Here is a 15494-nt window from a genome sequence, read left to right as displayed (position 1 = left end):
ATACCGTGATATTTTTGCTTAAGGTTATCATACCGTCAAAATCTCATACAGGCCCATGCCTACTCCACAGTGAGATCGCTCGTCAATAATCCAGCAAAATCCGGGAAAGAGGGTATCCCTGGGTTGTGTAGCCTAACTCATTTAAGATTCCGTTACACACCCCGCTTCCTCAAAACGCTGATTGCCGCTCTCTTACCCGTTTAATTAATTTAAACATTAATTAAATATTTCTATAGATATATTTATCATGTCTGTGAGACATGTATTCGCTGAGTTTTGGTTAATTTTTGGGAAGCGCTCCTGTTCAAGACGAGACGGCAGATCCACAGTGAGATCGCTCGTCAATAATCCAGCAAAATCCGGGAAAGAGGGTATCCCTGGGTTGTGTAGCCTAACTCATTTAAGAGTCCGTTACACACACCGCTTCCTCAAAACGCTGATTGCCGCTCTCTTACCCGTTCAAAAAATCTAAACATTGAGAAGATAAAACATAGGCTCACTGTCTGCCGTTGGCCGCTTGGTCGTTACTTTAAAAAAAACAAAAACGTATATTTAACAAACAAAAAATGCTCCAAACGTTTTTTTAAATTAACTTCACAAAAAAACGAAACGAAATATAATCACTTTGCTATTACATACAAAACTGAACTATTTTAATAGCTGAAACAGTAGTTTAAGCTGTTTTGGGAGAAGGGGAAAAAAGACGCGCTCGGGCCGGTAATTCTGATAAGCTTGTCGGACACGCGCCGGGCTAGGGCCTGAGCGTCTCGGGCCAGGGCCGGGCCTAAATTTGAGTTCCATTAAAATTTCAGTAAATTTTAAAATCCAGTAAAATTTGTTTACATTCCAAGGCAGATTGCCGGCAACAGCCATTTTAGGAAAGTTTGTAGCTTGGTCTTAGTGACTTAGGAGTCCTCTTCACTACTCCTAATGTATCACAGATTTAGGAGCTAGTTTTAGAGCTAAAACGCTTTGTGAAATACTCTTAGAACAAAAATGTAGGAGTCCTAAATTTAGTTCTCCTAAATCGGTGAGTTACGAGCTACTTTTAGCCTTAAGATGTTTTGTGAATACGGGCCCAGTTCTCTCTTGAGTGAATCCTCATGTGGTGATTAAGGGATACGTTGAATCTGAAACTCTTTCCACACTGACCACATACAAATGGCTTCTCTCCAGTGTGAATTCTCACGTGGGACGTAAGGGTTGATTTAAGTGTAAAACTCCTTCCACAATGAGGGCATGTGTAAGGCTTCTCTCCAGTATGCATTCTCATGTGGCGTTTAAGGCTTCCTTTTCTAATGAAATGTTTTCCACAGTGTTGGCAGGTAAAAGGGATCTCTCCAGTGTGAATTCTCATATGGATTTTAAGGCTTCCTTTTTGAGTGAAACTTGTTCTACACTTTTGGCAGGTGAAGGGGATCTCTCCGGTGTGAATTCTCATGTGGACTTTAAGGTTTCCTTTTCTGTTGAAGCTTTTTCCACACTGTTGGCAGGTAAAAGGGATCTCTCCAGTGTGAATTCTCATGTGGACTTTGAGGTTTCCATGTTGATCAAATTTCTTTCCACATTGAGGGCATGTGAATGGCTTCTCTCCAGTGTGAATTCTCATGTGGACTTTCAGGCTTACTTTTCGGTTAAATCCTTTTCCACACTCTTGGCAGATGAAATGTTTCTCTCCAGTGTGACGTCTCATGTGGACTTTAAGGCTTCTTTCTTGAGTGAAACTTATTCCACACTGTTGGCAGGTAAAACGTCTCTCTCTAGTGTGAATTTTCATGTGGACATTAAGGTTTCCTTTTCTGTTGAAACTTTTATTGCACTGTTGGCAGGTGAAAGGGTTCTCTCCAGTGTGAATTCTCATGTGGACTTTAAGGTTTCCATGTTGACCGAAACTCTGTCCACACTGTTGGCAAGTGAAATAATTTCCACTTCCTGTCTTTTGAGCTCTTTTTCGAGAGGAAGACTTTTCAGTCTGTGAGCAACTAAATTTTTCTCCAGTTATGAAATCATGATGTTCCTCATGCTGATCTTGCTCTTCTGATTTATTCAGTCCTTGACTCTCTTCTTTCGGTGCAATCATGTCTAAGGTGAAAAGAGCCAAATACACATTAACCAAAGTTTAATGGCATAAAGACAACAGACAAAACCAACAACATTTATGCTAGATCCTATACCCCCTAAGATACTGAAACAGGTGTTTCCTGCAATCCAAGAATCTCTTCTTAATATTATTGACTCTATGCTTATTTTTATGTCCCAAAAAAGTTTAAGCTGTCAAATGTTAAACCCCTTAAGAAGAAAAAGAAGAAAAAACATAGCTTAACCAAAGGGAAATGGTTAATTATGGCGCTTTTCCACTGCGTGGTACGACTCGGCTCGGCACGGCTCAGTACGGCACGGCACGGTTCGGCTCGGCACGGTTTGCGTTTCCACTGCAGTTCAGTACCGCTTTAGAGTGGGCGGGATTATTCAAATGCCGTTATAGTTGCGCCGCTTCTACTATCACGACTTCTAAAAAAAACTTTTTCATTCCGCGTCGCCCCATCAAGCTCTTGCTGGATCCGCTCCTCTGCTATCAACGAGAGGAACGTCTGTTCTTCCGCAGCAGACAACAAAACTTTTTGGTTGTTAAAAAAAGGTGCGCTCGTTGAAAACGGTTAAAACTTTTTGGTTGTTAAAAAAAGGTGCGCTCGTTCAAAACGGTTACGTTCGATCCTTCACTGGCTGTGCTGATTTAAATCGAGCGGTTCTTTTGTGTTTGTGTCGCAAGTTTAGTGACGCAGGTAGTGTTGGTAACGGTACGGTTCACTTGAAACCCCAACCGAGGTGTTACTAAAAAAAGTACCAGGTCCCACGTACTGTACCCAGTGGAAAACCCCCAAAAAGTGAACCATACGGAGCCGTACCGTGCCGTACCATGCAGTGGAAATGCGCCATTAGACACTAATCTCAAACCTGCCATTTTCGTCTAAAATATTAGAAAAAATAGCATCCTTGCACATATGTTCAGTTTTGCACGAGAAACCGTTTTTTTTTTTTTTCAGTTTATAGTGCTTTCAGATCTCTCCACAGTATAAACAACAATATTTTCTTGGATAATTTGCGAATTGTGCAATTATGTTGGCATTTGTGGACAAGCATTAGCACAGTTTAGATCGTATCTATCCAACAAGTAGTAATATACTTGTGTTTGACAAGGCACCTCTTATTTACATAAAGTATGGAGTGCCACAGGGCTGAGTATTAGGTCCTCTACTGTTTCTCAATAGGGCATTCAGGGAACATCTGGGTGCAAAAACTCTATAGTTCAGTGTTTCTGTCAGCTTTCTGTAGTTGTCTGATTTTTCTTGAAAGCAACTTAGCACATAGAAGGGCTGTACTGATCAGTGTGAGAGATTGATCTGATTTATTAATAGAGATTCATCAATATGCTGATTAAAGATTGTTGGGACAGATCAGGTACAGGATGGTTTTGTTACTGCCTCCTTCACATCTGTAGCATTTGCATTGTTCCAACACGTAACTCGTGTTTGGTCTCATCTGGTAGCATATGAACTAAATAGAAATTTTGTGGACTCGGAGATACTAAAATATCTTAATGTACAATCTAGAAATTATTTTTGAAAAAAAGTAAGGTTGTTCAATTCCAGTTTTTTTTTTTTTTGACTTCCACCATAGGAGTCAATGTAATTGACATATCAACTCTATTTACCTTACAGCAAAACAGGGTCAGGAATGACACAAGATTGGAGTTGGTATTAGACACTTAATTTTTTTCTTGACATGTAGCCTTAAATTCCCCTTAATAAAACAACACACTTTTAGCGTGACTGTCCAAATTATTCCAATTTAGCAATGACACTACCTTGAAATGATGAGTAGCTATCAACATTGTTGCCAATACGTAATTTTACAGAGGGAAAAGTTATGAGAAACAGCCGTGGTTGAATATCATTTCAGAATTAAACAAACAAGAAAGAAGGAATTCCTTAATGAATTCATGTCATTATAATGGCTGAGTGATGACGCTACACCCATACAATCATGTGCATTGTGCACGTCTAATTTAACAGGTACACAAATACATACAATATTGTATACTTATTGGTTTGTGTATTCTCAATGTGAGTTTTTGATGATTTAAGGTTAGGTTAATGACTATGAATACAAATAGGTTAAACATGGAAAAGCAAATATATATTTATTGCATTAATATAACATAAATTAAGCAACAAAGCTGGCATGTATAATTACAAACTTAAGTCAACAAGGAAAGTAGATTCCTGTGCTGGAGTTGAGTCAAGGAATCAACATTTTTAACCGACTCCCTGACACTGTTTGCGGAGGGCAAACAGGGTACAAAACACTTGCCAATGGTGAATGAACCAAGAAATATTTCAATACAATATCCAAACAATATTTGCAGTATTTTAATAAAAATATGTTATTGTCATTATCAGACATCTCCTCACTCCCAGAAGGTCCGAGAGTCTCCCACATACTGCTAGTGGATCTCTGACACCTGCAAATTGCATATAATATCCCGAAAATAGAGCATGCGCGAGAGAGAGAGAGGCTCTTATTCCACGGTATTAAAAAAAGTTGAAATTTTGATTTTCGCACGCAACAGTACGCAAAAAACATTCTATGCATACGTTAGCCAAAAGCTAATTGTAGCTATAACTCTTGAACGGAATGAGATATCTTCACCAAACTCGGTACACATGTGTATGATGAGCTCAATCTTTGGTCAAATAAAAAAATTGCGCAGCTCTGCCACTTTGTGGCGCTATAAGATGGAAAAAAACATAAAACCGACTAACTTTGCAACCGTTAGTCCGATCGACTTGAAAATTGGTATGCTGTGTCTTTGTCCATGAGGAAAGTTGCTTATCTAAAATTGGTATGCTGTGTCTTTGTCCAAAGTGGCACAAGTGTCTATGAGGAAAGTTGCTTATCTCAAAAAACATGGCCGCCATTGGCCAAATAATTTTAAGCACCTTTTTGACAAGGTTAACGGAGGTCAATCAGAATGAAACTCGGTGGGCGTGTTCGACTCATGGCCCTAAAGATCTGTAGGAATTTTGAAAGAAATCGACCACTAGTTGGTGCTAACAAGTTTTATGGCTCTGTAATCACGTGGTGTTTCACACATCCACACAATATGCATATCATTTGATAGATCTCCTCATAATGAGCAACTTTGCCTCAAGAACCATTGCTGTCAATCAAATCGTTCATTAAATATTCACAAATATGTTAAAAACCTACTTTTGCAAACTAGTCCTAGGTTTTTCACTCAATCTCGATCAAACCACTGCAGTAATATTCTCTGGAGTCTCCAGATCAATAATTATCAAAACAATTTTGAATTTTGTCCTTTGGTTGGCTATAACGGGGTCATTTATAAAAGGGGTGTGGCCACATATACCCAAAAGCCTATAAAACCTAAACAAAAACTCGAAACTTTACGAAACTTGGTGAAAACATGTGACAGATGACTCGTAACAAGCATGCAAATTTTCATGGAGATCGGACTATAGGTGGCACTATATCAGTTAAAACAGCCTCAAAAACAGTATTTCTATAGTAAATGACCTCAAATTGCAATAAAATTTTCATATATTCACTTATACACTATATCTTCATTTCATATGATAGATCTCCTCATTCTGAACAACTTTGCGGATCATTGCTGTTAATCAAACTGTTCTAAGTATTTGAGATTATTTAAAAAAAACACTTTTGTGAACTAGTCATAGGCTTTAAACTCGAAACCAATAAAATCACTGCAGTACAATTCTCTAGACTCTCTTGGTCAATAATTACCAAAAAATGTTGAACATTTGCATTTGGACATCTATAACAGGGTCATTTAATAATATGGCCTTGATACAGTGTAACCAAAACCCTATAATTCCTAAAAGAAAGCTCAAAACTTCATGAAAGGTGAGCCCATGTGTCGTATGATTGTAGACAAGCATGCAAAATGCTAAATTTATGGGGCTCAGACATCAGTTGCCTCTATAATGGTTAAAAAGGTGAAAAAGTACATTTACATGGCCAAATCCCTGGAATTGCCATTTTAACCACTAGATGACAGTAGAAGACCATTAATTGGCTCATTCTGCTTACTAATATAGCTCTATTTACAGGTCTGCCATTTGTATTCATGTCTATAAATTATAAAGTCACTATGATAACATTCAATATCACATTTTGTCACTTTACCACTTCATTTACCTGGAGGAATCAAATTTTGCAATTATGCCACATCATGATTGCAGTGAGCATTTTGTTACCTATCATTTACTTTAAATCTCTGTATCTTCAACAATATGTGTTTGCATGTGTAAATATGCTGACTTTGTATTAAGTATTATGCTTAAGCCCTTTCATTTCAGGTTGCGTATGTGTGTGTGCAAAATATCAAAAATTTCAGGTTGGCCTAGGCCATAACAGCTTAAATGCAATAAAGGCCTTAAAGTGCTTGAACCCCGGTAATCGCTGCTTGCAGCTATATTTGCTGTAATTGTTATTGCTGCTTCCATAGACAACCTTGTGTATTTTACAAATTCTAAATTTATTGTTTTACTAGTACTTAAGTATATTTAAATGTATGAAACCTAAAATAAACGTTATGTGCTTAAAAAAGTGCAGAGAGCGTCTCAGCGCCAGCCAAAGCGCGAAAGCACTGTTTGAATTCGGCAGTTATGTGATGTTCTAAATCCCATATGTGGGACCGTACTCCCAGGGGCACAGAACTAAAAATCCCACATGTAGGACCGTACTGTTCAAAAGGTTAAAGTGTGTATTTGGTGATTCCATTACAAGTTGTCAACTGAGATGTATTTACTGTTTCGACCTAGTACACGTGCGTTTTGAAGGAGTCTCCTATGACCACTTCTGTTCAGATTTCATCACACTTTACATCACTTTAAGGGGATCACCCAAGTATGCCGCACAAGTCCTGAAAAGTGAAGCCAAAATGTTTCAATCGTCCCCAGGTGGCTGGACAAAGTATAGGTCATGTAATCTATTGTGTGACAAACTAAATAATCAAATTATGCTTCAAATAAATTTCTTCCAAAGATGGTTTCTGTCAGTTTAGGTAGTTATTACCATGCTGATGTATGTTCAAGCATTCGTTTCATAAGTTTGCTTTTAGTTAGTTATTTAATGCTATAAAAATGGGGTGTGGCGTCATTGGTTGTGATCTTGCGATTGGGTCTGCGGAATTTTCGGCGGGACTTTTGATACAGCGGCTCCACCTCATGATCACTACTGTGCAGACTCTGGCAGCAAATAACGTAATTTTTAGGTGATAACAGCTGCCATAAAGAGATTGTTTGGCTTCACTTTTCTGTAGTGAAATGAGTTGGAAATGTGTCATCCATCTTTTTTACAGTCTATGGGACCACCAAGTGCAGTTTAAGAATACCATTGAATGAACCAGTGAGCGGGAAAGAAAGCAAATGAAAAGGATAAGGGAGGACAGCTGTGATTTTAGTGCTAACTTTTCAGTGGTCAAACACCAAATATGGAAAAATATTGACAAAATCCAAAATTTGAGCAGGGGATCTCTGATTGAGTTGACATGGAACTATATTATGGAATAATTATATTGGGGGTGGGGGTGTTGCTCACATCGTGGGTCTTAATGTGCAGAAAATCTCACAAGCGCTACTACAGGGAGTTCGGGATGAGAAACATAATTCACAACAGATGCTTTCTCTAGTGCACAATTTGTGTTTTGATTTGAAACTGATTGGGTTGCTCAAAATTTAAATCATCTATCATGTTGCAGTTCATCATAAAATTATTGGCAACTGGCCATTTTAATGGCTCACCAAAATGAAGAAATTTTCTTCTTAAATGAAGAAAAAAATGTAGACAACATGCAGTAATTCTACCAAGCTGTGACAGGGGGAAAACATGTTTATTTATTTGTTTGTGCACTGTTATTTTAAACATATGACTTATTTATCACTTAATTCCAATCATATTTACTGCTAATGGACGACTTGCACTGAGCCTCGTGATGCACTTTCATTTTGAAATAATACTGCCCGGTTATTTCCAGTTAGGTAAATTTTCAATATGCTGTAATCATCTTGTTGACTTAAACGCTTATTAAAAATGAGAGTCCGCGGGATTATTTCAAAATCCGGACATTTCAGAGACAGGAGAAGAAATATTCTGATGATTACTGTGTACAGAGTTTTCCAAACTTGACAGAACTTTAAGTTTTAATCCAACATTTGCCGATCTGAGAAAGCGGTGGCTGCTAATCATACGTGATTGCTTCAAAACCAGGTGTCAGTGCTCTAAACTAGAAATTGCGATGCTGCAGTTTGTGTGAGATCTGATAAATAAGATCAGAATGAACCTTTCTTTATCTGTATTAAATATGTTTTCATTCACAATCATTTCACTCTATACAATAAATATGAATATATGAATATTCAAAGTACCCGCAACTGTCAACGCGTTAACTGTGTAAAATTAATTAAATGTTCAACATCGTTAAATTTCTTTATTGCCGATATAGCGCACATTCAAAGCACACGAGCAATACACTCTTACGAAAATTAACCATGGTTTTACAACAAATAAAACCAAGAAATTGTAGTTAAACCATAGTAACCACAAATTAAAGAGTTTTGCTAAACCAACCATAGTTTAACCATGGTATTTGTAGTAAAAGTATGGTGCAAATATACAAATAATGGTAATCCGCAAAAAAATGGTTACTACATTTTTACCATAGTAAAACCACGGTTAATTTTCGTAAGGGTGTTTATCCAACTGTAAATTCAACAGGTATGAAATAATCAGTATGAGAAGAATACTGTTAATGAGAAGACAAGCGCTGGACCTCGACAGTGGGTAAATATATTTATTATTCATGATGCAGGTTTGGAAGGTAGAAGATGATTTATTAATTGCTTTTCTTTTTTAATTGCCAGCCATAAAACGTAGTAATAATCTGCCCTCTTATTAAAATCGGTCTGTATGCATGTGCGCTAAACGCTGACCAGAAACTCCGGAGCTGTAATAAGTAGAACATGGAAATAGTTGTGCAAGTAGTCCACCAAATACACAAAATAATGATCTTTAAAAAAGCATCATATGACCCCTTTAAGTTTTTTATGCTCATTAATGCATTAATATGTTTTTGACCCCCTGATTTATTTCTTTTTTTTAAACTTCCAGGAGTAAAAGGCAAACAGGTGTTTTTATTCAGTCCACCATTCTTCAAAAATATCATTAATTTCTGTAGAGGTCACTATTTTATTAAGGATCAAATGACTTCAGCTGAACTCAAATGACTGAGTTCAGCTTTGGGAACAGAAACCAACCTGTTTGTTCTTCAGTATCTTCTTGTTTGACTCTGAACGCTTCTTCAATCTTCATGTCTTCACTCTCCTCTTTAATAAACGCCATCTTTATAATAATGTGTCACGTGGCTCTTTGCTTCCACCAGGAGTTTTTCTGTGTGTTTGGACAATTTGTCATGTTTACGATGAGAATAATTAACAGGGAAAAAAAAATAAGATGAGAATAATTAACAGAAAGAAGGGGGGAAAATCCAGTCTAAAACTCTGGGTGTGTCTCAAATCAGCTCCTTAGTTCAGTAGTCTGCGCACTGGCAAATGAGCTAGTCAGAGTAATAGTTAATGGCCTGATTAGCCAAAAACACTCAAAAATAGCATAACAAATTAATAAAAGAACACAAATCACTTCACTTCATATTGTGATTTATACTTCATTGATTTGTAGATTACATTTAAAAGATTAAATTAAGTTAAATGAAAACATTTCAAGTTGGTTTGTAAAAGTTGTCATACTTGTGTTTGTTTTTATGTGGTGATTCCATCTGTTCTAGTCAGTGAATCATTTTATGAAGCAATTGATTCAAATGACTCGGAAGTTTCAAAAAGCTCCGTTTCTCCATCACTACTTGCCAGTGAACACACTGCGAATGCCGTTCACTATTAACAGAATCACGAAATGGGGAGCGAAATGAGACGCACCTTTTCTGTTACTCACACAAAATAAAACAACAATAAATAAATAAACGAACGTTTATTAATGCTATATAAAGCATTACAATGTTACAATTTAAGAATTTTTTTTTTACTTTACACCGCTTGTAAAAAAACCCTAAAGAGTACTTTGTTTTGTTTCGATGTAAACACTTTAAAAGCTTAAAGACAGACCTTACTTCAGCCGCATCAAATATGCAGGAGCGTGGCGCCGCCGTGTGACGTCACATCGCCACACCAAAATAAAAGTCCTGTCCACACATTGTCTCAAATCACAATATATAGAAATATAAGACATACAATATATATCAGTCTAATAAAAAAGTTAGTTATGCAATTATTTCACAACTATGTTTATTATTATTTATAACTATTTACTATTTATTATACACCTCAGAAAAAAAGACCATTAATTGTGGGCAAGGCAGAATCAAGCAGAAGCAAAGAGGAACAACAAGAACAGAAAAAAATAAAATTTCATCTGGCACAATTTCTTTTACCTGAAGTGTCTGTTGACTTTAAATTTGGTGGTAATACATGAACAGCAACTGCAATTTGATAATTAAACTCTGTCTGCTTTTTTGTGTCCTGTTGAAGAAATAAAAAACAACAACAAAAAAAAGCAATCTACCTGTATAAAACTACTGATTTAACTGATCAAACACTTTTCATTAAAGGGGTCATATGGTGCTGCTAAAAATAACATTATTTTGTGTATTTGGTGTAATGAAATGTGTTTATGCGGTTTAAGGTTAAAAAAAACACATTATTTTCCACATACTGTACATTGTTTCTCCTCTATGCCCCGCCTTTCTGAAACGCATCGATTTTTACAAAGCTCATCGGTCTGAAAAGCAAGGTGTGCTGTGATTGGCCAGCTATCCAGTGCGTTGTGATTGGCCGAATTCCTCAAGCGTGTGACGGAAATGTTACGTCCCTTACCATATTGTGATGCCTGCGGCAACCATATGTGACGACCCCGTGCCGGACTCCGGTTCGTCCACGGTGAAAGCCGATCTGGCGATCCGCAGCGCGAAGTTGAAGTATTTCCTCAGCGACCAGCACGGATCAGCTCTAGGCATAACGAAGCGGATATCGTCCTCTTTTGGAAGACCAAACAAAGTAGTTACGCTTTCACAACGAAGCACACAGCGCCTTCACGACATGGCGGCGGCAACAACAATACTACAGCGAGAATAAAAGTTACGCCTTCTTTCTTTGCGTGAACATTTGGCCGGCGTTATGCAAATCTTCCCACATGTAGACATGTGGGGGCGTGTTAGAACGAGCCATTTTAGGTAGGCGTGGATGAGTCTTAACTTTTATAAAGAATATCTCTTTGGATTTGAGACTTTAGTCTTTGCAACTTAACAGATCTTCTTTATGCACCAACAGATTGTAACACTCCAAAGAGAAAGGAAAAATTGAAATCGCATCATATGACCCCTTTAAGGTCTCCTTTGTCATTAATGAGTTTATTAATATCTCATGTCACTTTTCTAACCATGTGGTACCCATTGTCCTCTAAAGACAAAGACTGACACAAAAAAGGTGACCACAACCTCTTTATTCATAAGATATTATTAATGAATAATTTAATTTCAATATTATTTACGTTTTAAACCTAATCTTGGGTGGACACCAAGTGAACCATTTGTTCACAAGTTATATATATCTTACCTCTGTAAGTTAGTGCAAAGTAAATACCGGTGAACCTTAAAGCAAAGTGAGACATTATAGCCTAAACGCCTGCTATGGCACTATAATAATCTATTTTTTGCTGTCATGAAAATGGTTTTGATTCAGATTCGAAAGTATGGATATTTATTAAGCATTTACAATGTGCACTATTTGGCAGATAATGTCATAATTTTTCATAAATTGTTAAAGTTAATGATTTTTAATGCAATTCTAAATGTATTATTAGTAAATAATGAACACCTCTATAAACCCTTCATAAAGGGAACCTTAATAAAGTGTAACCAATTCATATTCAGGTCAGTCACCTTATCTTCCCTGTTAAACATACCTAACCAGCATATGCTGTTTTTTTCAACAGGGTTGTAGCTGTTTTCTGATTTGCTTTCAGACCTCCTTCTCACATTTGTTTATTCTTCATCAAGATCTTCGACGTCTTCACTTTTTCTTACACAGCATATGCTGTTTTTTTCAACAGGGTTGTAGCTGTTTTCTGATTTGCTTTCAGACCTCCTTCTCACATTTGTCCTCAAAAGTGTCAGGAAGATTCTTGGCCAGCACTGTTTGGATCTCAGCCTTTTTTAGATTCAGGGCAGAGGCCACTGGCACTTCTGGATGGGATGCCCTGAGATCAGCCAAGTCCTTCAGAATCTCTTAAGTGCTGCAGTATAGATACAGTACAGGAAGTGTTTTCACAGACTCTGTGTCTGCAGGTTGTTTAACTCCTCTACAGGGGCAGGATAGTCACCTTTCCAGTTTTTATAAAGATAAAAGCCATTCAAACATACTAGAAAATAGAATGTCCCGCCCCAGTCCATACTCTTTTAAAATTAGAAGACATGAAATGCTCATTTCCAATACATTTGCTGGATATTTCAAAGCCGGTTCATGGACAGTGCAATTAAGTGTTTGATGACTGCAATGTCATTTATTTGAATTATATGCGACAATGACTGCTGCTAGAAGTAAAGTGATTAATAGTGGCATCTAGTGCTCAGATTAGTAATACAGTTGATATTAATGTTAATATAACTGTAATACACAAGTGACATAATTACTTGTTAATCAACAATAAAAAAAATAGGAATTAAAAGTAACTCCCCCATAATAAATTTTTTAATGAGTAAATAGTATAAATTGAAGAAGCTACACAGACAGCCACAATTAATTTTGTACAATTAATAAAACATATTTCAACGTCTGTATATTACCTGTGTTTGTCTGTGGCCCTTATTAGCAAACCTGTTAGGTAGATGCTACTCTGGCACTTTTGAAAAATGCATATAAACAACAATTTAAAAAAAAAAAGTGTCTTATTACTGAAAAAGTTTTCTAAACTCCTAAACAGAATCTCACATATTTAGATGTAGTACATTCTTTTTCATTGGTAGTCATTTTCAGCATTGTACAACATATATTTAAATATGTATAATTCAATTATAAATACCTCTGATATGTTGTGTGTGTGTGTTTGCATGTAAATTTCTTTGCACTTCTGTGTTGTCAGACAGCAGCGTGTGTCCAGGACTTTTATTTTGGTCTGGCAATGTGACGTCATAAGGCTGCGTCGCGCTCCGGTGTCTGTTTTTATTCATCTTTAGAAAGGTTTGTGTTTTTAAAGCGTGTATGGTGCGATTTGCCACTTAAAAGAAAGAAGAAGAAGCAGCAGCATGTAAGGTAATTATATCAGTGTCTAAAATGCCAATTCAATTTCATAGCGTTTACAAACTGTGTGAAATGAATTATTATTGAATGTAGCAGTGCAATGCTTACTTTAAGAAACGTTGTTACGAATAAAGAGCATCAGCACTGTATTAATAGATTAAAAGGTGCATCTCATTTCACTCCACATATCGAGAATTGGTATATAGACAAGTTAATCGACAACTGAATGGATTTTGTATATTATTCTTTTTATTATCTGTGTCTTGTCACTGTCATTCTGTTGCACTGTGGAGCTTCTGTCACTAAAACAAGTTCCTCGTATGTGTAAACACACCTGGCAATAAAGCTCATTCTGATTCTGAATCTGAATGAATTGCTTCACAAAATGATTCACTCATTCCAGGCGCTCCAATAAACTGTTGGTTATAACAATGCAACGAGAACACAAACAAGAGTAACAACTTTTACAAACCAAATGCAAATGCTTTCATTACGTTTTAATTAATCAAAATGAATATAAATAACAACTTAAATAGTGTCTGTAGTTTGGCTAATAAGGCCATTTAAAATCATTAACTATCACCCTGACACTACTTGACCAGTGCACTGACTACTGAACTAGGGAACTAATTGGACATCAGAGGTTCAACCGTAATTTTACGAAGCTACGAGAATACTTTTTGTTAGCAAAGAAAACCAAAATAATGACTTTATTCACAATTCGTCTCCTCCACATCACCCTGGTGCCATTTTGGGGAATATCCACTGAACGTAAACAACGTATGCTATTCTGTGTCAGCTGCGTCATGCGGTTTTCGTTAAAATCTAAGCGTAAACAACGTAGAAAATGTATCCGCATGACGCAGCTGACACAGAATAGCATACGCAGTTTACTTTCAGTGGATATTTTCCAAAATGGCACCAGGGTGACGTGGAGGAGACAAATTGTTGAATAAAGTCGTTATTTTTGTTTTCTTTGCGTACAAAAAGTATTCTCGTAGCTTCGTAAAATTACGGTTGAACCGCTGATGTCACATGAATTATTTTACAGATCCCCTTGCTACGTTTCTGGACCTTGATCGTGGTAATTACATGGCTGTCTATGGGAGGGTCAGAGAGGTCTCTGATTTCATCAAAAATATCTTAATTTGTGTTCCGAAGATGAACGGAGGTCTTACGGGTTTGAAACGACATGAGGGTGAGTAATTAATGACAAAATTTCCATTTTTGGGTGAACTAATCCTTTAATAGATTTTTAGATTTATTTTTATTTTTTTTCTTTCTGTTAATTGTTCTCATCTTAAACATGACAGTGTCCCCAAACACACAGAAAAACTCCTGCTGAAGCAACTGAGATCCACGTGACACACTATTATAAAGATGGCGTTTATTAAAGAGGAGAGTGAAGACATAAAGATTGAAGAAGCATTCAGCGTGAAACAAGAAGATACTGAGGAACAAACAGGTTGGTTTTCATTCTCAAAGCTCAAATCTACAGAAATGAATGATATTGTTGAAGAATGTCATGTGAGTGTCCTAATATATGAGTGAGCACCAGTGTAATTAGAATGTTCATTGCGTCAACTGGTAAATTCAAACCTGCTTTCACGCTTTGGCTGCTGCAGGGCCAGAGCTGGACATGCTTAGTTCTTTTCATATATTGCAACTGTTCAGTGTTTTCAACCATATATTGCTTATTTCGTTACAGCCATTTAAATACACATAAGAACATGTTTTAATTTACTTGTCTGGTCATGCAGGTGAAATTCTCTTTCACTTGCCTCTTCAAAAAAAAAAATCACTAGTTGTCACACTTCTCGGGAGGCAAGGAGCGAGGAACGAGGAAACACGGAGATAACTTCAATTCACAATCTTTAATGATCACACGGGGAACGTAGGAGACACTGGAACACAAGGAATGACGTTTGAAGACCGACAAACACTAACTGAAAGGACTGGGGCTTTTAAACACTGGGTGATTGGGAAAACACAGGTGCAAGGAATGACTAATTAAAGGGAACACGGCACACCTGGGGAGGGAAAACACAACACAAAGAGTCCAGGGGCGTGACATTACTCCCC

General features: G+C 37.0%; 2 protein-coding genes across 2 annotated transcripts in view; one reads left to right on the top strand and one right to left on the bottom strand.

Moving 5' to 3' along the window:
• Positions 1-10284, bottom strand: part of LOC107712901 (gastrula zinc finger protein XlCGF57.1-like) — a 43322-nt gene extending 33038 nt beyond the window's left edge. The window contains exons 1-3 of the mRNA XM_016518292.1: positions 10224-10284; positions 9363-9495; positions 1106-2082 (exon numbers count right to left, since the gene is read on the bottom strand). Coding sequence (XP_016373778.1) covers positions 1106-2082; positions 9363-9447 — 1062 coding nt within the window. The 5' untranslated portion in view covers positions 9448-9495; positions 10224-10284. The remainder of the gene's footprint in view (positions 1-1105; positions 2083-9362; positions 9496-10223) is intronic.
• znf846 (zinc finger protein 846) overlaps positions 1-15494 on the top strand; it is a gene marked incomplete at its 5' end in the record, with an annotated part of 42679 nt that overhangs the window by 22310 nt on the left and 4875 nt on the right. Inside the window, 1 exon segment of the mRNA NM_001431149.1 lies at positions 14782-14877. Coding sequence (NP_001418078.1) covers positions 14793-14877 — 85 coding nt within the window.

The sequence above is a fragment of the Sinocyclocheilus rhinocerous genome, unplaced genomic scaffold, assembly GCF_001515625.1.
Source record: "Sinocyclocheilus rhinocerous isolate Xijiao unplaced genomic scaffold, SAMN03320098_v1.1 scaffold2886, whole genome shotgun sequence".
Lineage (NCBI taxonomy): Eukaryota > Metazoa > Chordata > Actinopteri > Cypriniformes > Cyprinidae > Sinocyclocheilus > Sinocyclocheilus rhinocerous.
Note: the sequence above shows the minus strand (reverse complement) of the source record. Positions and strands in the feature narration are given on the sequence as shown.